Source organism: Lissotriton vulgaris, chromosome 1_1 (genome assembly GCF_964263255.1).
Source record: "Lissotriton vulgaris chromosome 1_1, aLisVul1.2, whole genome shotgun sequence".
NCBI classification, from domain to species: Eukaryota; Metazoa; Chordata; class Amphibia; order Caudata; family Salamandridae; genus Lissotriton; species Lissotriton vulgaris.
In genome coordinates this window covers 1,991,085,495-1,991,110,181 of record NC_141685.1, presented here as the reverse complement: position 1 = coordinate 1,991,110,181, position 24,687 = coordinate 1,991,085,495, and the positions used below count along the sequence as shown (strand labels likewise).

The following is a 24,687-nucleotide window of genomic DNA, read 5'->3' as shown; positions in this document are numbered from 1 at the left end:
CGCGTCAGTGGGAGAGTGTGCGGGGGTGTGTGTGTGTGTGTGGGTGCATGCGAGTGTGTGTACATAGCTGTGTGTGTGTATGTCAGTCCCTATAGTGATGCCAACACGTCATGCACACTAAACTTTTCTGGCAACTCCCTCCACTTGAAGTTCAAATAGTAAATAAACCCTTACTGGAAGTTAATTTTGGGTCCCTTGGTACACATAACTGAGTGTGTAAGCACCAAACTGAAGCCTGCATGGTGGCGGGTGCTGGTTTGATACAAGAGGGTTATGAGAGTTCGATACAGTATGACAGCATTCAACCCACACGACACGTGAAGGGTCCATGCGATACTGGAGGGTTACGAGGCGGTCGGGGTTACTATTAGAAAACATTGTTCCTTGGGGTCAAACTGTAGCAGCAGGTACGAACTGGTTTCCAAATGTCAACTTGTTTGTGTAGGTCCCAGTTGGTGGGTCTGTTGGTTTTGTTTCGTATCTTTATTCACTTGTGTGTCCATCAACATGAAGCACACAGTGGCTACACCCTACCCAGAAAAGCTTCTGCAGAGCCCACACACTTTCATTAATTGTAGGCAGCGCTTGAAATGTAAATATAGATGTGCAGTCCTACTTGTCCCAGAGTAGTGTTTGATGTTGAGAAGTGCAGGTACTCTCTTAAAAGCACACTGGAGCAGTGCCGGTAGTATTTAACAAGTGCAAGTACTAAGTAACTTATAGTACCAGCCCATTTAAAGCACTGGTTACAGGCCAATTTCACTTCTTTAGTTCCCTTTGACAAGATTGGGGAAGTATGTTAACTGGGTGGCTGCGATCTTTTCGGATCACAAGTCAGTTCGTCACCCTGCCCAGTTGGTATAGAGGCCTTTGTTCAGAGCGTAATCTGCTTAGTTGTTGTGGTGGACCAGTGATGCTGGTCTCTTGATGAAGACAGAAGAAATGCACTAATATATTCCAGGATATATCTGCTGCTTTTCATACCATCATGTATGATACCATGCTCATCTGCATGAAACTGGAGTCCGAGACAAGACCTTAAGTTGCACCCCTCCAAAAAGATGATCGCTTTGTCACATTAGCACTTCCTTCACACATTTCATTGGCTGCGTTTGGTCCAGCATTTTTTCTTCAAGGCAGTCTGTGTTGCCTGCTGGGCCATCCATTGTGCTAGATTAGTTTTCTTACAACACAATCTCAGCAGCCAGCACCATGCAAATCCCCAGATCCATACTAGTCCATTTCTGATCATCGCTAGCTTTAGTAAGTCTTATATTGTTGGTGTATCATTTGTGGTACACACAGTGAGTCTCTACAACTCTACCAGTTTTTAAAGAAACTTTCACATTATCTAAAGTTCTAGACTGTTTGGAGAATTTTGCTGTTTCCAAGCAGCAGACCCTGTCATCTATGCAGGTTCATGCAAGAAGCTGACTCCACACACGTATCTTCGGGCAAACAAGAGATGATGTATATACACCCAATCATTGCTCTAGCCTCCTTACAACCATGTGCCCCCCTGAGCCACAAGACTGCCACATTCGTCTAAACTTCACGAATGACACCAAACTTCCCACATAGGCCACACTATAACATACTCTCAACCATACACTGGATACTCTCTTCCCGGACTGACTTAGGCAGTAGTTTGGACTGCACCACTGACATGAATCTCTAAACATGTGGTACAGTACAATATAATCAGGGTCACTGGAGTTATGAGACTTGACTATGGCACTTTCTGCATTATCGATTTGCTGCATTTGGCACATAATTGTTTCTCCTCTACTTGACAAATGGGAGCATTTTGTTGTTGCTATGTCTAGTGCTCCTATACCCAGGTGGCTGTGTCAGAGGGCAGGACCGAGGGCTTCCTGGTAAACCGATGGTACAAGCAGTGTTTTGAAGGGAAATCTCTGGAGAAGGGCGCCTGGTTTCCTCCATAAGAACCTACATCACCTGCTTTTTCCCATAGGTTGTTCGCTACTCCAGATGCAGGCGCTCTAAGAATGCTATAGTGCCATTGACTGTAATTGATGCACTTATTTTCTGTCTGTGTGCTAAAAAGCCTTAGAATGTGTCCATAAATGTTTCTTGAGGCAAGCATGTATTCCTAAATCTGACTGCATGACCCATTGTGTAGTAATTGTATAGCTCTTCAATCCCTCGCGGCATAGCACCCAGGATAATGTGCTGCTTAGCTAAACACTAATAAACTCAAACGAGAAACCTGTTGGCTATGCCAATGCTTGTTTTTTTCTGGTATGTGAAACTGTTTTAATGATTGCAGGGTGACAATTAAATATTTGTTTTATTTTTTCCCCCAGGTGCTGGCGAGTCTGGAAAAAGTACAATTGTGAAACAAATGAAGTAAGTGGGAGAATTTTGATTTGACTTTTTATATTCTTAATCTAAATACTTCAGCCTGTGTGTCGGATGTCCTGCAGTCCTTTGAACACTTTAATTAATTTACCGCTGCTGGAGGCTGTATGCTATGGTCCGTACAAGTGTAAGGTGCTTCTATGAATGGCATGTCCGTCCCTGATTGCTCTGGAGTATATTTCTCACACACACCCTTATTTGAAAGAAGGAACTGGAGTTGGGCTTGTGATGCAGCTTTCAAAGCTCTTTGCAAGCAAACTTCTCTTTACTGTGGGCATCTTAATCATAATTACAGGGCGAGCATCTTAATCATAATTACAGGGCGACTATCTCAGACTGGGCGGGGGGAATGGGGGCTTGAGTGGGCAGGGGGTGGGGGGGGGGGCGGGATGTCGTCCCCCTTCCACCCCACCACAAAAAAGGCTTGTTTTCATTCACGTTGTTATAAATTGCTTGCAGAATGTAATTGCGTACTTTTGAAAAGTAGGTTCTGGTTCCGGAAAATGTGGAGAAATGTTTAAATTAATAAGACCTACCTATGATGGACAACTGGCAAGGCAAGCTACTTCCGGTCTTCTGTAGCTTAAAATGTTTTGTATTTTATTATCCACTGGTGAATACATTTCTTTTTATGATTGGGCCAGTTGTCAATTTGCCAAGTTGGGCATTCCCAGAGAGATTTTGGTCTGAGTTCCCAGGGGTATAAGGTTGGCTGTGTGGCGTGAAATGCAGCATATTCTGGTTTTAGTCACAACCCCTCTTGGAGTGAAAACAGGCCACGCTCCACTTTCTCTGTTTAACAAACGTGCAAGATGGACATGGCACCCTCCCTAAATGATCCTTTGTGAGCCAGTGAGGACATGTTTATAGGTAGTATTCGTGATGACACTTTGAGCTAACCACCTTCCCTTGATTGAATTTACAGTTTCTATTTACATTTTATCTCAGTGGGCAGTTTGGCTTTACTGAAGTGTAGTAAGAGTTTATAAGTAGCGGAACGGTGGATGGTTGCTGTTTAGGTGGATGAGAGGCAAGTCCATAAAGTATGAGGTCATACACTCTGTCATTGGCAATGATGTTAAGTTGCTTTTCTACTCACCTGAGGGCCTACGTTGGCGAACCTGCTCGCTTGTTAAACTTTGCACCGTTGTGGAATTGATTTATGCATTTATATCCTCCTTTGCTACCATTATGCTTATCCTTGTGCAATCCCGTGGCTAGTTTTTAAAAAAAAATTAAACATTTATTCTGCTATACCAATATCATTATTTGAAAAGAAATATTCTTCAAAACAGTATTTTAATATTAAGGCAGGTACGTTGACTCAATTTCTAACCGCTCTAAGCTGGCTCAAACCTCTTGTGCGGTCTTCATGTCCCTTTCGGCTTTTGTGTAATTTTCACAGGTGGATCAGACTCACTTAAACCAACTAAATGGCACCATGTTTCCCACTGGAATAAAAAAATCTCGGTGCTCACGTTTGAAGGGAAATGGTGGGACCATCAGCCCGATGCAGCACTTACCACTCACTTCTATTCCAACTCTCAAGGGTTAGAAAGTAAGATACACGAAAAACTTGACAACATGAATAGGAAAACCATTGCCTAGAATACAGGCCTGACTGGGAACTGAGCAGGTCCTTAAACTCTTAAATCTGCTTCTTTCCCCTAAAAGCGTACAGTTACCGGTCATTTGGCAGCTTTGCCCTAGTTGGAATGTGTTAAGGAATGACCTGACCGCTACCTCCCCAGTGCACTACCTGTGCCTGGATCGCTGAGTTGCGGCAAGGGCAACCTGTCTTAAGGGATATTTAAAGAAAAAGAAATTAAAGCTCTTGCTTACCATATACTACTCTATCACCATATCTTGTGCCTTTTCCTTAATATTAGCCTGGCATTTATTCCAGTTTGACTGAAAAGTTTACGAACAGTTGTTAATGATAAATCTTATTATTTTAGATTCAGGGATTGAAACTGCCCATTTCCCTTTTTACTACAGGATTATTCATGAAGCTGGGTATTCAGAAGAAGAATGTAAGCAGTACAAAGCAGTTGTTTACAGTAACACTATACAGTCCATAATTGCTATTATTAGGGCAATGGGAAGATTGAAGATCGACTTTGGTGATCCTTCAAGAGCTGTAAGTAAAATGTTATCGTTACTGTTTAGCTGAACTTGCATTTTGCACGAACTGTTAATTGGTGGCCATATTAAAGTTGAAACTAGACAATCCCAAGTCTTCCACCCTCATTTTGTACTAATTTGGAATGTCTCACTTTTCTGGAGGGAGGTGTAGGTAATCTTTGCCCAGTGTAACTTTGTTCCCGTAGTACATTTAGAAGCCTACTTCCACGTCCTTTTCCCAGTATGCAAGCTTCTTTTGCCACAAGTCAGATGCTCCTCCGTTAGACCTTTCTAAATGACTTCACTGTAGCTTTTGGACAGACATCAAGACTTTAATATTTTGTATGGATATTTTCATATAATCAGCAATTCAGTAGACGAGTCCAACAAATTACATACTGAACACAGCTGAAGGGCTCCTTGGGCAGAGGGTTGTTTATGAGGCGTAGTGCAAGGAATCTGTTCTGCAACATGTTCTTCTCTTCCATCGTTTAGTTATTGGTTGGACAAACTAAAGTCATCACTACATTTAACTGCCACTCCACATCTGCCTTGAAGCAGCTAGACTACAGTGTGACATTTGCAGGGGTTTGTTTAGGGTGTTCTATTTCAACTATGCACTATATAGGTACTTTTGTGGGAGTGTATGTTGTGGTCTCATAGTTTCTTAGGAAATCCTAGCCTTGATGCTGTCTGATAAAGTTCTTCTGGCATGTCCTTTGCAGTTGTTGGGATTCTAAATATCCTACAAAATAGCTGAGGAGAGTAAACTGACTTAATCAAAGAATCTATAGACTGAAATAAGTCCATGGTACTAATTGAATCACACCATCCCCATGAAATACACCTTTTACGATGCCCCTTCTCGCAGGGATTTGTCAGCGTTTGGGATGTGTTCTATGTGCAACTTTGAAAAAGGTTATTGCCCTACTGGTATTATGGAGCTCTCTTGCTTTCACCCCACCACTTCAGAAGAACTTGTCTTCAGCCTCAACGTGGCCTATTGACCTTTGCGACTCAAGATACCTAAACGTATCTGTCAAGTACTTCAAAAGTTTATAAGTCGTGATTTTTTTTCGTTTTTCTGTTTTGCCAAAAGTTTGGCTCTTCCTTGAGGTGGATGCTCTCTGGTCTAGCTGAAGTTTTCTTCTCTAGTTCCCAAACTAATGCCTTCAATATATGTCTCCTTATCTTGATGTTTTAGGGGGCACAGCATTTTGCTTAATCAAGTTGATGTTCGCTTGCATGACAGTCTTCCTCCAGTACTGCCTGACATTCATAGAGAGGTCGGAAAGATTAATTTTCCATCTGAATGAGGAGAGAACAGGTTAGGTGACTGCCAGCCATCCTAACACACAGTGCAGGGTCAGTGAAGCAGTTGGTTTTGAAGGAAATGCAATGGAATAATACGGGCGAGTCGTAGTTACATCAGTCAACTAAGTGGTGAATTTCAGTTAAACCTAATTATAATTTAACATCTAGTTTTTTTCCAGTGCATTTCTATTTTTTTCTGTAAAGTAAAATGTAATTAACATACGTTAATCCAACTGCTGCAGCACACAGCCTCTGCTCCATCCCCCCTCGCATGCAGCCACTTGTGACAAAGCCTACCCTATGGTAGGCCCAATGGCTAACCCATGAGCCTCCCTCCCCAGAGAAGCCATACCCAGGAGTTTTATAGGGAATGTGGGATGCTTTTGGCTCTGGGGATACGAACTCCCAGGGCCTGTCACCATATGTAATGGGGGAGGGGGTACTGTGCCCAGCTCCCTGGGTTGATTTCGGCCTCCAGACCCTACCGTAGCAAGCCACATTTTGTGTGGGCTCCCTCCAGGGCCAATGTTAGGTTCAGGGGCCTGGTGTATTGCTTTAGGGAAGGGTGCACATGTCCCCTTCCTCAAGCAGATTTTGGCATGAAGGGGGGGAGATCACTATATTTACGGGGAGGAGAGCATGTTTCCCCTCCCAGGGGTCATTCCATCCCTTGTGGCCTGGCCAGCTTCCAAAAAGGAGCTGGGGTGCACGCAGCCACCCTTCGTGGGCCAATATTGGCTAGTGTGCAAAGGAGCAGGAGGCGTGGTGCCCCCCCCCCCTGGGCACTCACTACACTTTGGTTGGAGGCCTGCGGGGGGAGCCCCAAGACCTCCGCTGGAGTTTCTCCCACCTGCATAAAGCAGCTAACCATGCTTGTCCCTGCGGGCGTGAACAGTCCTGATCGGTTTCCCTGCCCCTTTCTGTGGGAGGGAAACAAATGAAGTCCGCTCGCATTGGAGCGGGTTTGGTGTGTGAGCAAGCATGGGTTTCCCTGCCTACACCAGTGCGTGTAGGAAACATGCTATGTCCTGGCGGTGTGCATCTGCGGACATAGCATGAGGCAGCTCTGGGGGATAATCATAAGGTCCCCATGGCTATTATTGGCCCGGGCAGGAGGTGCTGTGTGGCTACATCACCTTTGTAGCAGTGGCTGGGCCCCAGGGTATGGGGGTACACTGGTTTGAAATCGCCCTCCTCACCATTACTCAAATGGCTAGTTCCCAAAGGATTAGGTCTCCCAGGGGCGAAATCTGCTTGGGGTGGGGGCTGTTTGCCCCTCCCCATTTTTTTAATACTGCCGGGCCCCTGCTGCTGGGGTCCAGAATCTGAAATCAGTTCGGTAGGTGGGGGCCAAATTCCCCCTCCAATTTATTATGGCTCGGCCTCCGTTGCACTGCGTAAGCAGTGGGCGTAGTCTGAGATTTTTTGTTTTGGCTACAGTGGGGCTTGAACCCGCCCCTCTTCATTGGCTGGCTTCCTAAACGGAGGCCAGCCATTGGAGGAGAGCGGCGTCACTCTGTTCAAGCCCCGTCTTTTTGCGATTCGGGGGCGTGTTTTTTGCAGTTTTTAAGCCGTGACGGCATCCGTCCCTCAACTGCTAAAAACACGCCCCCAATCACGAAAATGGCAGTGGTTTCTCCGAGGCATTTCTTCCTCACCTCAGAGAAACGTGGTGGTGTTCCACTGCCCTCCTGACGGCTGGTTATTATCAGGCGTTTGAGAAAGGACTAGGAAGAGAGAGAATAGGTAAACAGTTACGAAGGAAAGCATGGACGTAAAAGAACTTGTAGAGTGAGGCCACTTGAAGTGTAGATATCAGGTGGACTCTAAACTAGCCAGAAACCAAGGACGACCAGGCAAGTGAGGTGTCCTAAATACCCATCTTTATCCAGGACTAGATAACGCCCCGGGGGGGGACGAGGGAAGCGATCTCGCGCTGACTGTGGCTAACCTGATTGGCCAAATGGCCACTTAAAAAATACTATTCTTTCGGGCAGTGGGAAAACATCAAAGGGCTGTCTTCTGTAACACCCCCCTGCGGGTGACGTGGCCTTTCCATCTGGCTGGGTCTCTCGAGGAGTGCATGGTTCTCAGTGCAGCATGGTCACCCCCAAGGTTGTAAGAAGTGTTCCCTCCGAGGGCGAGGTGTCCCCTCCGACCAACAGAGGTGTGCGATTGGTGGTTTGTTTACTGTATTAGTCAGATTACCACATCCCTTATCGATCGATGGACCGATTAATTAGTAATGCCTGTCTGCCACAGTCAATCGAAGGCAACAGTAAACCTAAATATGCACTTGAGACAATCTAAGGCTGGACGGCCAAAACGGGGCACCTTGTATTTAAGGTCACCGCATAACTTCCGGTTTCGTACTCTTACATTGTTTTAAAGATGCCGATTTGTTTCGGCTGAAATGAACCTAGTCTACAACGCCCAGAATTTGGGGTGTGTGGCCTAACGGCCATAGCTGAGGAACAAGGATCGAGCCTACCCGACGGCTCAACATCCTGTGATTCTGGGCAAATCACTTAAACTCCCAGTGCCTAACAAAAATGAAGATGTTCTTGTGTGACGTAACTGGTGATAAAAAGCGCTCAAATACCTTCGGGTTAAGTTCGTGCTCTATAAAAACTGCAACAACAAAAAAATGCACCGGGCTGAATGGGAACCGAAGACATGAAAATACTGACGCCGTTTAGTCACGTGGTAATCAGTTTTACACCAGAGTCCGAAAGGATTATGACTTCAAAATGGACTTTGTAGTAAATTATATTGATCCGATACTAAAAACAATTAATTGAATGAGTAAACTGTGAAACTAGTGTAATTTTAAGCAAAAGAGAATCTTAAGCTTGCTAAACTGCCTGTGACAGCTGCCAGAGGTCACGGGTGTTACCTTCTGCCATTGCAGGTTTTTATTATGCTCTAGCACCCCGGGACACCTGCTTGAAACTGGAATGGTATAAACTGATTCTCCGACTCCTCTGTGATCTTGGCCGAATAACCAGAATGGGCCGAAGTCGATGACCCTCTTGAGATGGGTTCAAGAGGTAAATAAAGGCATGGGGCTCATCTTTCAGACAGTTCTCGTTGTATCCCTTTGAGGAGGATGTAGATATGAGTGCAGCAGGTGCGGTGGCACCAGGGCGCACACGTGAGAGGGGGTCACTTCCCTTTAATTGCGACTGCCGTTACACCTTAACCTTGCGTACATTAGGGCAAACTGCATCATTGCTACGCGGGCAGCCAATCACTGCGAACACCAGTGCAATGCATAAAGTCTTGCATTTGTAATATGACTAAAACTGCAAATTTTAGAATACAAAGCGCTGCGAGGCGAGCTAAGAAAAAACGGCACATCAAAGAGAAGGGGGGCCCTTGACTAATGGGCCACGTCATGGACCCTCTTCGGTGGAGAGAAAGCAAGAGTTTACGCTATTTTGTTCATTTGTGGAACAGCTTACGTGAATTCAGAAACCCTTCCCCAGGCACAAAAAGCAGGGGGAAGCCAGATATGGTGTACTGCATTCTCACAGTGAATAAAGAGTCTTTTCAACATCTGTCTCAGCACCGAAGGAGGAGTTGGTAATTGGGAAAGATGTATCTTTTTTTTTACAGGAGTAAACAGTTCTCCCATAAATTCAGGATCAAGTCACCCCTACATTGGAAGTAATGCATATTGTAATCATAGCGCTTACTGCCCTTGACGAGGCGTCTAAGCGCTTTTTTTTCTGCCAGTAGCATGCCACTCCGGAACTCAGATCAGTTAATAGCAGTAGTTTTTGTAACTGGACCCAATGCCGAGGACTGCATGGCAAAAGCGCCTTAGGGCAGAGGGTCGCGGAGGCCGGGCAGAATGCCCAGGAGCGACTGGCCTGGGGATATTTTCATGTCAGACTCCAACTGCAATGGGGCAGTGTCGGTCACAACAACTCCGGTAATATGGCATATTTGGCACATGTCAGCCGCTCGCCAGGATGGTGCCTCTGACCGATGGATTATCGGTGGTTTATTTTAAAGGATTAGATTATCTATGAACATGACTTTTCAACTGTTGTGCTCCAATAGGGATGTTTTAAAGCGGACACCCCTCAGTAATACATTCCCGTCACTGTGTGTTTGACTTTAGCCCTAACCGTATCTGTTTCAGGCCTTCTCGCTTAGAGTTTACTTCCCAGACCAGAAGACTGGTCTTGCGCCGTTCTTCATACCCTATGCGGGTGAACATATCTATTTATCAAACTACCAAGGGTAGCACAGCATCACACAGCCCTTCACCCCCGAAGGCATCATAATGTTAGCCCTGTCGCACAGTGCTTAACTTGTAAAATAGTAAGTGCCAGGGCCCATCGAGGAGGCCACTGCACCTTGCACCACCCACTGCCCCGTCATCGCTGCCAATGACGGTACAAAACCAACTATTTCTCGCCTGCAAGTGCGACATTTCAGATTATCCAGGTCCCCAAAGCTAAAGAAATGGCTGGGCTCGCTTCTTAGTTGAACTGCACTCTTTATCGAACTAGAGCTGTTCTTTTACCCGTGCTTCAGGGTGTAGTGGAACAGAAAGGGATGGAAAGATGGAATGGCTGCTTGTTTATATAACTGCTTGGTTTGGGATGGTGTAGGTTGCGAGCAGAGCCTATGTAGGGCTGGGACTGTGTTTTGATGTGATGGGTGACTAGTCTATCGGGTTATACAGTGAATGAGGTTCTGCCATTACGTTTCCTGTATGTGGGGGGGGGCTGTGTGTGTGTGGGGGGGGCTGTGTGGGTCTGTATGTGTGTGTGTGTGTGTGTGTGTGTGTTTGTGTGTGTGTGTGTTTGTGCGTGGCATTTGCGAGAGATTAAGCTATTGGCATTGTAAATGACAATGCCATTTATTTATCTGTTTTCAAAACCAACACATACATGACAATTCATTGGTTGTGCTTGCTGTCCTCATCCCCTCGTTGCTTGTGTTTGCTGTCCTGCCCCTTGCTTGTGCTTGCTGTCCCGCCCCCCCACCCCACCCCTCCCGTTGGTTGCGCTTGCTTGTGATCCGGTTTTTGTGCCTCTGTGCCCTGCTTGAGATCCGGTTTTTCGTGCCTCTGTTCCCTACGGCATTACTGGGCAGAGAGGTGTGTGTGTGGCTCTGTGTGTGTGGCTCTGTGTGTGTGGCTCTGTGTGTGTGTGTGTGTGTGTGTGTGTGTGTGTGTGGCTCTGTGTGTGTGTGTGGCTCTGTGTGTGTGTGTGGCTCTGTGTGTGTGTGTGTGTGTGTGTGGCTCTGTGTGTGTGTGTGTGTGTGTGGCTCTGTGTGTGTGTGTGTGTGTGTGGCTCTGTGTGTGTGTGTGTCTCTGTGTGTGTGGGTGGCTTTGTGTGGGTGGCTTTGTGTGGGTGCAAATGCAATAGGTCTCGCATTTGCGAGAGATTAAGCTATTGGTATTGTAAATGACAATGCCATTTATTTATGTTTTAAAAACAAAAGCATAAATAAAAATGTCATGAGCACTGCCAATAGCTCTTAACTTTAACAATGCCGAGACCATTGCATTCTAAATGCTAGTTTTTGTTTTAAAGGCTGGGCACTGGAGTTGTATTGGGCCAAAAATGGCCTGGGGGGAGGCATGCGGCCTCCCTCTTACTTCTCAAAATTGACCAGGCCCTGGGGAATGGGGTATTCAGGTCCGAAGTAGATTTGGGGACAGGGGGTCGCATGTACCTCACTCTCCCCCAAATATACATTGTCCCCTCCTGGGCCTGGCCCGGTGGGTTTGGTGGTGGTGGTGGTGGTGGGGGGGGGAAGCATGGAAGACAGTCAGTTTTATTTTTTATTTTGCCACGGAGCCTCTGAAAATGTGCTGCAAAATTTTAGCCCACCACCACGCCTAGGGTGACCGGGTATCCCTACCCTGACACTATTTTTTTTCTTTATTTTTTTTTCTGTATGTGTATTTTAAATTTTTTGTTACAGCTCGGACTGAGTCCTAAGATGGCTGCCACCACCTCCTGGTTGATGTGGTGGCAGCCAATCAGAACTCATTTTGAGATCTATAGACTCTGATCCTCTGTGGATCAGACAGATGTATATAAATCTTTTTTCTATAATAACTCCAACTACTGAACAGATTTATACCACATTATGAAAAGCTTTCTTTCTGATGGATACACCTGCCAGTGGATTCCTCACCTTGCAAATATCCCCTGCGCCAGCTGCATTCGGTAATTTTTGTAGCTCTCAAAGCAGACGTGGACGACTTCGTAGAACCATGGCTCCGCTCGCGACTCCACTGACTTCACTGGAGCCATAAAGGAGCCTCTTCGGCGTGATGACGTCAGTTCCCTTTTTTCCGTGCTGTTGACGCTAACTTGTTTTCTAGGACTCTCCGTAGTTTCACTTGATACGTTGTGTTTCTGGCTGTATTCCTGTGCTGCTTCTTGTTTCCTTTCAAGGATGTCATCGAGTAAGTCCGGGTTCAAGCCTTGCAGGGAGTCCGGAGGACATATGTCTATTACTGAGCCACATGAAGACTGAGTTTGGTGTCCATCATCAGATCACGACGACGAGGGATGTGCCTGTTGCAGGAAAATTAATCCGAAGGCCTTGAAAGAAAGAGAAGCGGAGCTCTTCATGGCAAAAATGGAAGAAAAAAAGCAGAAGAAGATCAAGGTCTCGCTCCAGGTCGAGCTCCGGATCGACCTCTGGCATGCTTCAAGAGCCAAGAAGCATAAAAAGAAGTGGCACTCTTTGAAGCGTCATTCTGATAGCGAGGCAGCGCCGAAGTTTGCTTATACAGTCCATCGACGCCGTAAGGACTTTGTGTCTCCTCCTCCCTCTGATTCCAGCTCCTCCCTCTGATTCCAGCTCCTCCCTCTGATTCCAGCTCCTCCCTCTGATTCCAGCTCCTCCCTCTGATTCCAGCTCCTCCCTCTGATTCCAGCTCCTCCCTCTGATTCCAGCTCCTCCCTCTGTTTCCAGCTCCCCACTCAATCTGCTTTGCTTGCAGTTTCTCCTGTTATATCTCCGACGCCGGCTCTTCGGAACATTCTCCTGCTCCGGTAGTAGAGGTTCCTGTGCCGGGTGAGCAGGCGATTTCTATCAGATCCGCTGTCTGCGCCAGCTAGCCCGAACACGGTAACGCCTGCATCGGATTCTGTCCCTGGGGCCTATCCTTTTCCTAGCCCGGAACAAGATCCTTTGCATTATCTAAATGCGATGTATGGAGTATTCCTTAGGGCTATGTACCCCTCTATAGCACCTTCGGGTCCTATGGGTCCATTAGCATTAAATTTGGGAGTTCCTCAGGCCTTAACCCAGGCTCCATTCATGCCATTCCTTCCGGCGGTGCGGTCTTGGCATTTCCCGGCGCCGAGGACGTCGACTCAGTTTCCATCCTCTCCGGCGCTATCAGCTCAACCTCGATCGGCGCAGGCTGTGCCGACGAATCAGTGGACGACGCCGTCTCCAGGTCCTTCGGAGTCGGTCTCTGCTCCACCGGCGTCGGCGCCTAGAATAAGATCTAGGAGAGAAGCTCAGTTTTGCAGGAGCAGAGATTTCGTCTGGAGGAAATGGAGGAAGGTGAGATTGAGGACTGATTACTGTTTTATGGAATTAAGAGGCAAGTGGCCTTGATATGTCTCCAGAGTGGGAGCTTTCTCCTGTTTCAGATGCTCCATCAAAGGATGATGCCCCCTACCATACAGTGATTAAAAATGCATCAGAACTTTTGGGCCTTCAGTTCCTTTGGCTCTGTTGCGCCGCTGGTGCTTTTCTTTTCCCTAAAGGCTGTAACCAACAGTTCACCAAATATATACATGTGCTAAAAATATTGCCATACAAAGTTAAAGTTCACTCTGTAACTGATCATAATAAAATCAGTCAAATTGTTGGGAAACCTCAACCTTTTCCCTGTATAATCTTACTGTCAGACTCTGGGCAAGTGCCCTACCAATTGGTCATATATTTGAAATCCCTTTAATTATACGGTTATTTCGACAGTCCCTCTTGAAACAACGATTCAGAAAAGGGGGTGGTGAACAGAGTGTCTGAATTAAGCAGACCACTCTTACCCAGTCCAAAGATCAGGGCTTGATCCATCACCGTTTTTTAGCTCACTGCACCATCCCAGCTCAGAACTTGGCTATATGCAAATTAGTCTGACCCTGGCCCAGTGCATCATGGGAACAGGGCAGACCAAACTACCAAGCCAATTCTTATACTGGGAAGGAAACAAGCTACCGGGGACCGGTTTCTGGCATTTCAGCCGTCTTCGGACCGGCTTGCTTGAATCCTGATGGTGCAATGAGCTAGGGACTCACATCTGAGTATACCCTTCCACGCTTATGATGGACAAAAATGATTCAGAAAAGGGGGTGGTGATGAACAGAGTGTCTGAATTAAGCAGACCACTCTTACCCAGTCCAAAGATCAGGGCTTGATCCATCACCGTTTTTTAGCTCACTGCACCATCCCAGCTCAGAACTTGGCTATATGCAAATTAGTCTGACCCTGGCCCAGTGCATCATGGGAACAGGGCAGACCAAACTACCAAGCCAATTCTTCTACTGGGAAGGAAACAAGCTACCGGGGACCGGTTTCTGGCATTTCAGCTGTCTTCGGCCCGGCTTGCTTGAATCCTGATGGTGCAATGAGCTAGGGACTCACATCTGAGTATACCCTTCCACGCTTATGGTGGACAAAAATGATTCAGAAAAGGGGGTGGTGATGAACAGAGTGTCTGAATTAAGCAGACCACTCTTACCCAGTCCAAAGATCAGGTTCTGAGCTGGGATGGTGCAGTGAGTTAAATAACGGTGATGGATCAAGCCCTGATCTTTGGACAGGGTAAGAGTGGTCTGCTTAATTCAGACACTCTGTTCATCACCACCCCCTTTTCTGAATCGTTTTTGGCCACTATAGGTGTGGCAGGGTATACTCAGACATGAGTCCCTTTCTCACTGCACCATCAGGATTCAAGCAAGCCGGGCCGAAGAAGGCTGAAATGCCAGAAACCGGTCTCCGGTAGCTTGTCTCCTTTCTGGTGAAGAATTGGCTTGGTAGTTTAGTCTGCCCTGTTCCCATGATGCACTGGGCCAGGGACAGACTGATTTGCATATAGCCAGGTTCTGAGCTGGGATGGTGCAGTGAGATAAATAACGGTGATGGATCAAGCCCTGATCTTTGGGCAGGGTAAGAGTGGTCTGCTTAATTCAGACACTCTGTTCATCACCACCCCCTTTTCTGAATCCTCTTGAAACATCAACAGCTTGTATACCCAACTACTCCCTCTTATTGGATGTACCCAGTTAGTATTCACTAGACATTGGTTCTTCCACTAAAAAGTGCAGTGCAGGTGCCGAATAATAATAAAAACCCCTTACTAAATAATATAAGATTCTATTGTGTGAAATTAAAAACATGGCTGGTTGAATATCTTCTGTTGACTCATTTACTAATTCAATTCACAAGTGCATAGGTAGATCTCCAGTGTTGAGGCCATTAGGAGTCTTAGAATAGAACCTCAAAATATATCTAGATTCATGCTGCTTCAGACCTTTCTCCCTGTTACCGCCCCTCAGTGTACTTGGCACCTGATCCAATACAAAGCATTTCAGATCCTCTATCTTGTTTGCATGTATGGCTTCAAAGTGCCTGGCCACCAGGTAGGTTTGATCCTTATTCTTGATGGCTCTAACATGTGTACATATATTTTCCCTGAAAAACCCAAAGGTTACTGGGACGTTATAGTAGGGGCAGATTTTACTTGTACAAAACCAGAGAAATTCAGCCGTTCTACTTAGCTAAGTGAACTATAACTTGCGCCCCCGCAATTCTTCACCATTCTTCACGCGCATTCTGGCACACTAATAGTTGAGGAATGAAGTCCCCTTGGCTCTTGAGTCCTTGGGGGCCAACTAGCCCTCCTGTTACTTTCTGTAAGACCCACACAGCTGGAATGCTGAGGTGGTCAGAGGCCACACCCTCTTTCTCCACCACTCTGCAAACATACCTCCGTTGCTTGGGGGAAGAAGTTCACTATGCCTGAGGCCCTCAGGAGGTAGGGGCACGTCATCCTTCCACCAGCAGTCTGCACAGAGGCACCTTTTCAGAGCGGTGGAGAAAGGGTCATGGGCTCTGACCAGTTCCCAGAAATCCCACTGTGTGGGGCTTACTTGAGGAAGCAAGAGGTCTTCTTGGTCCCCATCATCCTCAGCAGCCAAGGAGACGTCATCCCACCTAACCTGGAGCGCGCCAGGAGGTGCATTTGCAGAGTAGTGGAGAAAAGGGGTAAGGCCTCCAGCGAGTTGCGGCCCAACCTCCCCAGGCCGATATTGCCCAGGGGACCCCATTTCCTGGGCCTGACCACCATGTTGGGACCGCGGGTATGCCTCAAGGCCTCCTCGGTCCCTGCCATTGTCTCTTTGCGTTTTAATTGGCTGATGTAAAATCAATCTAGTTTTATTCCACGATACTTGTATTGACTGCCAGCTCATATTGTCATGTAGCTTCTGCTAAGCTGTAGGATCTGCACATTTGTTGGACAACATGAATTAAGGTCTTGGTGCCTAGACTAATTCCGGACACCCACGCACGATATGTTGGCCTATTGACCAGCCCCCCTTCCTCTCACCAAAGCTCCGCCCCCCCCCCCCACACCCCACCCTCCCTACTCCCTCCCCACCTTTTCAGTGAGAAAATGGTTTCTGGAAACCACTGAACAGGACAACCATGTGCCCTCAGGGATTGCAGAAACCGACCCAAAATTTACAAAATACACAGTGGGACAGTTTCAGTATATTTATTGAACCAACGTTCTCTTATAGAAGACACGTGCTGTGATAATCAGTAGACCGAAGCAGATGAATGTGATTACAAGCACCCACAGCGTAAATAGTAGATACAGTTCTACCATGGTGCTAAAACCGTGTATGTATGCAGGCTTCTCAACAAGGCAGTAATCTGGTGTGTTCGAGGCATGTGGGCTGCTGAATTCATATCTGTGCATAGACCGCCACCTAGTGTTGGGTCCGGATGATTGCACATTGTTGTCCTGGAAGAGTCTTCGAAGTATCACGAGATAGGTGGCTCCTCCCCTGGACTACAGTGCGCATGGGCATCGCCTCCATCCCCAGATTGTTTTTTTCCGCCATTGGGTTCGGATGTGTCTCGGTTCCCTCTGTCGGAACCGATAGTTGTTCAACTTCTGCTCGAGACCAAAAGGTCTTTAGGCTGGGCGTCGGTATAGTTGCGTTCGGGTTTCTTTCTGACTCTCAGCTCCTATCTCTTGCTGCCCCTCCACGTGCCTTCGGCGCGGACGGGCCTACACTACAACCTTTGCTATGGAGCGGACTCCATTCAAAAAGTGTCCGCTGTGTCACTCCAAATATTCACACCTCGACGTGCACCCTGTGTGCAATACCTGCTTGTCGCCGGATCACCGCGAAGACACCTGCATGGCGTGTTCGAAGTTCCGAAGCAAGAAGACTTTAAAGATTCGCCGGGCCAATCGGCTCCAGGCTCAATTGTCGGCTTCGGCGCCCCCACCAGATGACATTTTCCAGGAATCTGTCGAGGGAGAAGACGACGTGCGAGAGTCGGACTCTGGCCCCGCGTCTGAGGAGGAAAACTACGACGCGGGTGAGGCGGACTTTGACGAAGTCTCCGACGAGGTAGGGGACGACGATCTGGCTTGTGCCACGATGGGAGATAGCTCAGAGGAGGAGCATCCCCAATCAGACTCAGGGGTTATTCCCCTTCATACGGCCCAGGTCGAGGGATCGCCTTCGGGCCTTACCCAAGATCTACCTATCAGTCCTACGTCCCCGCCTCCGGGCCCGGTCACGGACATTTCTAAGCCATCACTTGTGTTGAAGAAAACAAAAGTGAAACAAACTGGTCACGCACCCTCGGATGCGAAACCGAAACTAAAAGTTGCGTTGGTAAAGAAGGTTCTGGAGCCGTCAACTTCCAAGAAAACCAAAATGGCCGACTTGAAGAGCCACGCCAAGATGGCCGACCCGAAGCCCTCGGGGTCGACGCCAAAGGCGAAGGCCTCCGACGCGACCGCGTCGGCGCCGAAAGGGGTCGGGGACCCGAAAACGGTTTCGAAGAAGCGTCAGGGCGACGACGCGCCTGGGCATGGGGCGTCGGCCCCGAAGAAGAAGCCTACCGGCGATCAGGCTCTCGAAGATGAGGGGTCGCTCGAGCGGGTGCAACCCTCGGCAACCTTTACAAAGAAAGTGGGGGAATCCTTACAGCGGATCCGAAAGACCACGGTGGTTCCCGATCAGGACACTGTAGTGCCTACGCTCACGCCTAAGCCTACTAAAGAGAAAACGCCTATTCGTTTCATCCTTCCACCCAAGTCGGCGCCGAAGGCCTTCGCGCCGAAACAGGGCGGACATCCAGGGGAGGTGTTAACGCCGAAAGCTGCCTTGGTGGTGTCGAAGCTTCGGCTCAAACCGCTTGCGGTAGAAGAACGTCGTGAGGTCATCATCGACGCCAACACCGGGAAACTGTCGCTCCTCAAGCGAAAGATCACGTCGGAGCCGGCGTTGGAACCGTTTAAGATCCCGCTCAAGAATAAAAAGTACTCTGCGGACTCTTCGGCTCTGGTGGAACCTGTGTCCCCACAGGCCTTGGAACACTCGCCGACGCATTCCCCAGCGGCCGATGCGGACGAGGAAGATGCCGAGTACAACTATCCTGCGTACTCGGATCCGGAGGAGGAGCATGTGCCTTGGGCCGCAGGAGGCGACACAGACGACCCGCAGTCGGGTCAGGACACAACTTTTCACCGCCAAGACGTCCCCGACAGAGGACTCGGCGGCCTTCAATGCTTTGATAGAGAGAGCTGCGGCGAACCACGATGTCGAGCTGCACTCGGACCCCGTGGATGCGGACTTCTTATTCGACACCTTCTCGGTAGCAGAAAAGCAAGTCAAAACGCTACTGATGCTTAAAGGTGTGCTTAAACATGCACCGGAGGTCTTCAAAGAGCCCACCCGGGCGCGGGTGGTCAACCCTCGCATCGACGGGAAATATAAGGCGGCACCCACGGATCCCACTTATATCAAGGGACACTTTCCATTGGACTCCTTGGTTGTTTCCAACGCTCGGAAAAGGGCGAATTCTCAAACTACTGGTGACGCTCCTCCCCCAGACAAAGAGTCCAAGATCTTTGAGGCCTCGGGCAAACGCATTGCTGCACAGGCAGCTAACATCTGGAGAATATCTAACACCCAAGCCCTGCTTGCACGTTATGATAGGGCCCATTATGACACATTAGAGGCCATTCTGCAACACTTGCCTGACCAATACAAGGAGGCAGGAGAGATGCTCATTCAGGAGGGTAAACTCATTACAAATGCATCCATCAAATGTGCTCTAGACGTGGCAGATACAGCCTCTAGAGCCATCAATACAAGTGTGTTACTTAGACGTCATGCCTGGCTTCGTATTTCGGGGTTCAAGCCCGACATCCAAACCACCATTTTAGGTCAAACAGTGAATCCTGACCATCTGTTTGGCCCTGAGGTGGATGCCTCACTAGAAAAAATGAAAAAGGATACCGAAACTGCGAAGTCAATGGGGGCCTTACAGAGTCAGCAGTTTCGGGGTGGTTCCTTTCGCCGTTCAAATTCAAAAGGCACCTCCCGGGGACAGGCATCCCAGTCCGCACAATACTACAAGGGTAACACCCAGCCCTCGTATAACAACAAGGGTAGAGGTGGTTACAGAGGCAATAATACCAAAGGCAGGGGACGTGGAAACAATGGCTCCAGGTCCACCACCTCCAACAAGCAGTGACGTCTTGTCACTGCCCCCCAACCATGCAACACCGGTTGGGGGGAGACTTCAGCAGTTCCTGCCGGCGTGGAAGAACATCACCACGGACAGGTGGGTGAGGTCCCTTATCCAGTACGGGTACTGTCTAGAGCTTACTTCCATTCCACCAGACATACCCCCAAGAAGCCGTCCTATGTCAGGCGAGCATTTGACCTTGTTGCAGCAGGAAGTTCTAGTTATGCTGCAAAAAGGGGCAATAGAGCTCGTTCCACTGCAAGAGCGGGGAACAGGGGTTTACTCCCTCTATTTCCTAATTCCCAAGAAGGACGGATCCCTCAGACCTATCCTGGACCTCAGGCCCCTAAACTGGTACATACTCTCGGAGCACTTCCATATGCTCACGTTGCAGCAAGTGCTTCCCCTGCTCCAGCAGGGGGATTTTCTGGCTACACTGGATCTGAAAGATGCCTATTTTCATATCCCCCTACATCCTTCCCACAGGAAGTATCTCGGATTCACGCTCTTAGACCAGCATTACCAGTTCAAGGTCCTGCCGTTCGGTGTCACCACGGCACCAAGGGTCTTTACGAAGTGCCTAGCGACGGTGGCGGCGCATCTCCGTCGCCAAAACGTCCACGTCTTTCCTTACCTGGACGACTGGCTCATTCAGGCAAGGACGGAACAGCAGTGCGTAGACCATGTGTCACGCACCATTCATCTCCTGCACGATCTGGGTTTCTCACTGAACTACCCCAAGTCCCATCTCCAGCCCGCCCACGTGCGACAGTATCTGGGCGCGACAATCAACACTCTGGCGGCCACTGCGCAGCCAAATTCAGTGAGAATCGCCAGTATCCAGGCGCTGATCCAACGGTTCAGACCCCAACACTCGCTTCCAGCGAAGGTGTTCATGCAGTTGATAGGCATGATGGCCTCCTGCATCTCCATTGTCCCGCACGCGAGACTACATATGCGTCCGCTTCAGGAGTGCCTAGCACGTCAGTGGACTCAGGCTCATGGGCAACTGTCAGACCTAGTGTTGGTGAGCGGTCGGGCATACAACTCTCTGCATTGGTGGAATCCACAAAACCTTTGCAAAGGCCGACCATTCCAGGAGCCTGTCCCACAGATTATCCTGACGACGGACGCCTCTCTCCAGGGATGGGGAGCGCATGTACTCCATTACACTGTGCAGGGACTATGGACACTACAGCAGAGGAAGATGCACATCAATGTGTTGGAACTGATGGCAATCTTCATGGCCTTAAAGGCGTTCAAAGTACATCTGTGCAACAAGGTCGTGTTGATCCGGACGGACAACATGACGGCCATGTACTACATCCAGAAACAGGGGGGCACACACTCTCCACAGCTGTCTCATCTGGCTCAGAGCATGTGGAAGTGGGCCATTCAGAGGAACATCTTCCTCATGGCAGAGCACCTCCCGGGCAAGGACAATCAGATGGCGGACCTCCTCAGCAGGCACAGCCATCAGATGCACGAGTGGGAGATACATCCATCGGTACTCCAACCGTACTTCCAAATGTGGGGTCATCCAGAGATAGACCTGTTCGCCACAAAGGAGAACGCAAAATGCCAAAGCTTCGCCGCCAGGTTCCCACACCCCCAATCACAGGGCAATGCGATGTGGATGAACTGGTCAGGCAAATTTGCGTACGCTTTCCCCCAGCACCTCTGATACCGCTGGTGGCACGCAAGCTCAGGCAACACTCGATGACGCTCATCCTGGTTGCTCCGACGTGGGCTCGCCAGCCATGGTACACCACGTTTCTGGAACTCTCCGTGGTACCGCATCAAAGGCTTCATCTCACTCCCAGCCTTCTGACGCAGAGCCATGGCGACATTCAGCACCCAGATCCGCAACAGCTCAACCTGGCGATCTGGCTCCTGAAGTCCTAGAGTTTGGCTACCTCAATCTTCCTCCCGATTGCATGGACATCATTCGGGAGGCAAGGAAGCCCACTACTAGAGCTTGTTATGCGGCTACATGGAAGAGGTTTGTCATCTACTGTGTGAACCACGACATTGACCCGCTAGATGCTTCCATTCAAAACATCATATGTTACCTTTTTCACCTGTATCGATGTAATCTAGCGTACTCTTCCATCCGCATTCACCTGTCTGCTATGGCAGCATACCTCCAGAATAGGCAGCACCTGTCACTCTTTAAGGTCCCTGCTATCAAGGCCTTTCTGGAAGGACTCAAAAGGGTCATTCCACCAAGGACTCCACCAGCTCCAGAATGGAACCTCAACGTGGTTCTTACAAGGCTGATGGGTCCTCCTTTTGAGCCACTGCACTCTTGTGAGCTTCAGTTTCTGACTTGGAAGGTGGCTTTCTTAGTAGCAATTACATTGCTACGGAGGGTTAGTGAGTTGCAGGCACTCACCATCCAAGAACCATTTTTCCAAGTACATGCTAACAGGGTGGTGCTCCGCACTAACCCTAAATTCTTACCCAAAGTGGTCTCACAATTCCACATAAACCAAACAATTGAATTGCCGGTGTTTTTCCAAAACCCAGAGACGCTGGCGGAGCGCATGCTCCACACCCTTGATGTGAAAAGGGCCTTGATGTACTATGTGGACAGGACTAAAGATTTCCGCAAAACCAAACAGCTTTTTGTTGCTTTTGCCACACAACACAAGGGAAACGCTATCTCCAAAGCGGGGATTGCTAGATGGATAGTAAAGTGCATTCAGATCTGCTACGCTAAAGCTAAGCGCACTCTCACTATCCCACCGAGGGCCCACTCCACTAGGAAGTTAGGGGCCTCTATGGCTTTCCTAGGTAACATTCCCTTAGAAGATATCTGTAGAGCAGCCACATGGTCTACCACACATACTTTCACTAAGCACTACTGTGTAGACGTGCATTCCAAACAGCAGGCAGCTGTTGGTCAGGCTGTTCTAAAAACGCTTTTTCAGACTGCTGCAGCTGGCACGGGCGGCCGCCGTTAATGGAGGGACTGCTATGTATTCTATGCACAGATCTGAATTCAGCAGCCCACATGCCTCGAACTGCAAATGCTACTTACCAGTATGCATCTGTTCTTGGCATGTAGGGCTGCTGACATTCATATCGCCCGCCCTCCTCCCCGGCGCCTGTAGCAGCTGCAGTATTTATTCATACAAACACATATGCTCATAGCATGGTCATCACTCACATTCTTCACTCCATCTCTGCCAATGGCTAAAAACAATCTGGGGATGGAGGCGATGCCCATGCGCACTGTAGTCCAGGGGAGGAGCCACCTATCTCGTGATACTTCGAAGACTCTTACAGGACAACAATGTGCAATCATCCGGACCCAACACTAGGTGGCGGTCTATGCACAGATATGAATGTCAGCAGCCCACATGCCAAGAACAGATGCATACTGGTAAGTAGCATTTGCAACTCCTACCATGCAAAGCCCTACTTTGTGTACCTAGAGGGTGTGTGGGTGTAAAGCTAAGAATCCGAAGGGACGAGCCAACCCCATTACCTGGTGAGAAAATGTAGGGGCCCTTCTTGGTCACAAATGGGCTGCCACCCCGTCCCCCCCCCCCCCTCAACCCTACCCCCCGGAGCAATGTCAGACCACTGCCCCGTGGATGAAGATAGAACGACATTGGTACATAGTACGTAAAATGTTTTTCTAGATGTGTAAACAATGTAGTTTCAGAGAAACTGATCCAACATTGTCATGCATGCGAAAACGTGCAAAAGTTCACAGCAGAAATGCTATTGTGAAAAGATAGGACAATATCTGAAATAAGCAGCTTCGCTACATCGGCCTAACTCGGGAATATAACTACCACTCCTCATAACAAGGGTTGATATATAAAAGCTATCTAAAAGGTCAATAGGCTATAATGAACACATTTAAAAGGTTAAAAACTGCTCTTTAATTATCTAAAAGCAAGCTTCCCTTTAAAATATTAATATAAAATCTCTAAACTCCTTCTATTTGGAATACCAGGCACTCAAAAAAAAAACACGGTGCCTAGAAAAAGCAAAAAGCTGTTTGTAGTAATTTAGTTTAAAACCAAAAGAAAAACATGCCAAATTCTTGCCGCATGAAAAAAGCCAATTGTTTGTGTTCGGAGTGGTAGACTCTACATTGCTGTTGCCCACAACCACAGACAAGTCCCAGAGGCTCACTTCGTAGCAGGTTTATGGAGCAAAGGTGAATTCATCAGGGTACCACAGCAGCTGCTGAGGGAAGGACATTCATCCTGTAAGCGTATCGTAGAGCTGGTGTCTGTTTAACTACGAGCCAAAGCAACCCAGTGTGGCTTGAAGAATACCAAGTGGCCCATCAGTACTTCAATGGCCAGTGGCGCAACCAATTGATCTGAGGAATAGATCCAATACACATTCATGACTGTAAAGGCAGTGGTATGCATAGTGTATGCAGTGAAGCCAAACAAGCCTGAAGGACAAGAACCAGTGAGATATGGTGAACCAGCGCCCCAAAATGCAGCAGTTAGTGTGGATTAGTTTCAGTATCTCAGAAAAGGACCTTGCAGCTGGAGATCAAACATCTCTCTAACCGAAGTTAAGGCTACCAACTTTTTAAAAAGCATGGTTTTCAGCTTGCTCAGAGAATCAAAAGGTATGTTGGAAACGTTAATTTGAACGCCATAGAGATGCCTCCCTAACTGTACTGGCAGGTGGAAACAGTACTTGTGACTATGGAACTAACCGTTACCAGATAAGCGATGCCCGGTTCCATTCCACAGCAATCTTGATCATTCAGCATGAAATGGCTCCTAAGCAGCTTAAAAACTAAATGAAACGCAGCAGCTGGAAAACCCTTAAGATAACCAGTCCGGTTCTTCACTGAAGCATTGCCCGTGAAGAGAAGTGTTTGCAAATTAGGGACCTGCTTAAAGCATCCTCACTTTCGGAACCACTAAGGAAAACTTCTAATACATATGCACATAACATTCTCCTAGCGCTTCATATCTTCTACCTGTTGGTAGTGGAGACAATATTAGAATTGGAAAGTCATGACCAGTAAGGTGATGTAACCATGGATTATCCAGTCTGTGGATGGTGTCTCAGCCATGGTGAAAGGTAATTGGTCTAATTTTT

General features: G+C 48.1%; 1 protein-coding gene across 1 annotated transcript in view; it reads left to right on the top strand.

Annotated features, from left to right (window-relative positions):
* GNAI1 (G protein subunit alpha i1) overlaps positions 1–24,687 on the top strand; it is a 372,390-nt gene that overhangs the window by 113,398 nt on the left and 234,305 nt on the right. The window contains exons 2-3 of the mRNA XM_086919838.1: positions 2,328–2,370; positions 4,381–4,522. Coding sequence (XP_086775964.1) covers positions 2,328–2,370; positions 4,381–4,522 — 185 coding nt within the window. The remainder of the gene's footprint in view (positions 1–2,327; positions 2,371–4,380; positions 4,523–24,687) is intronic.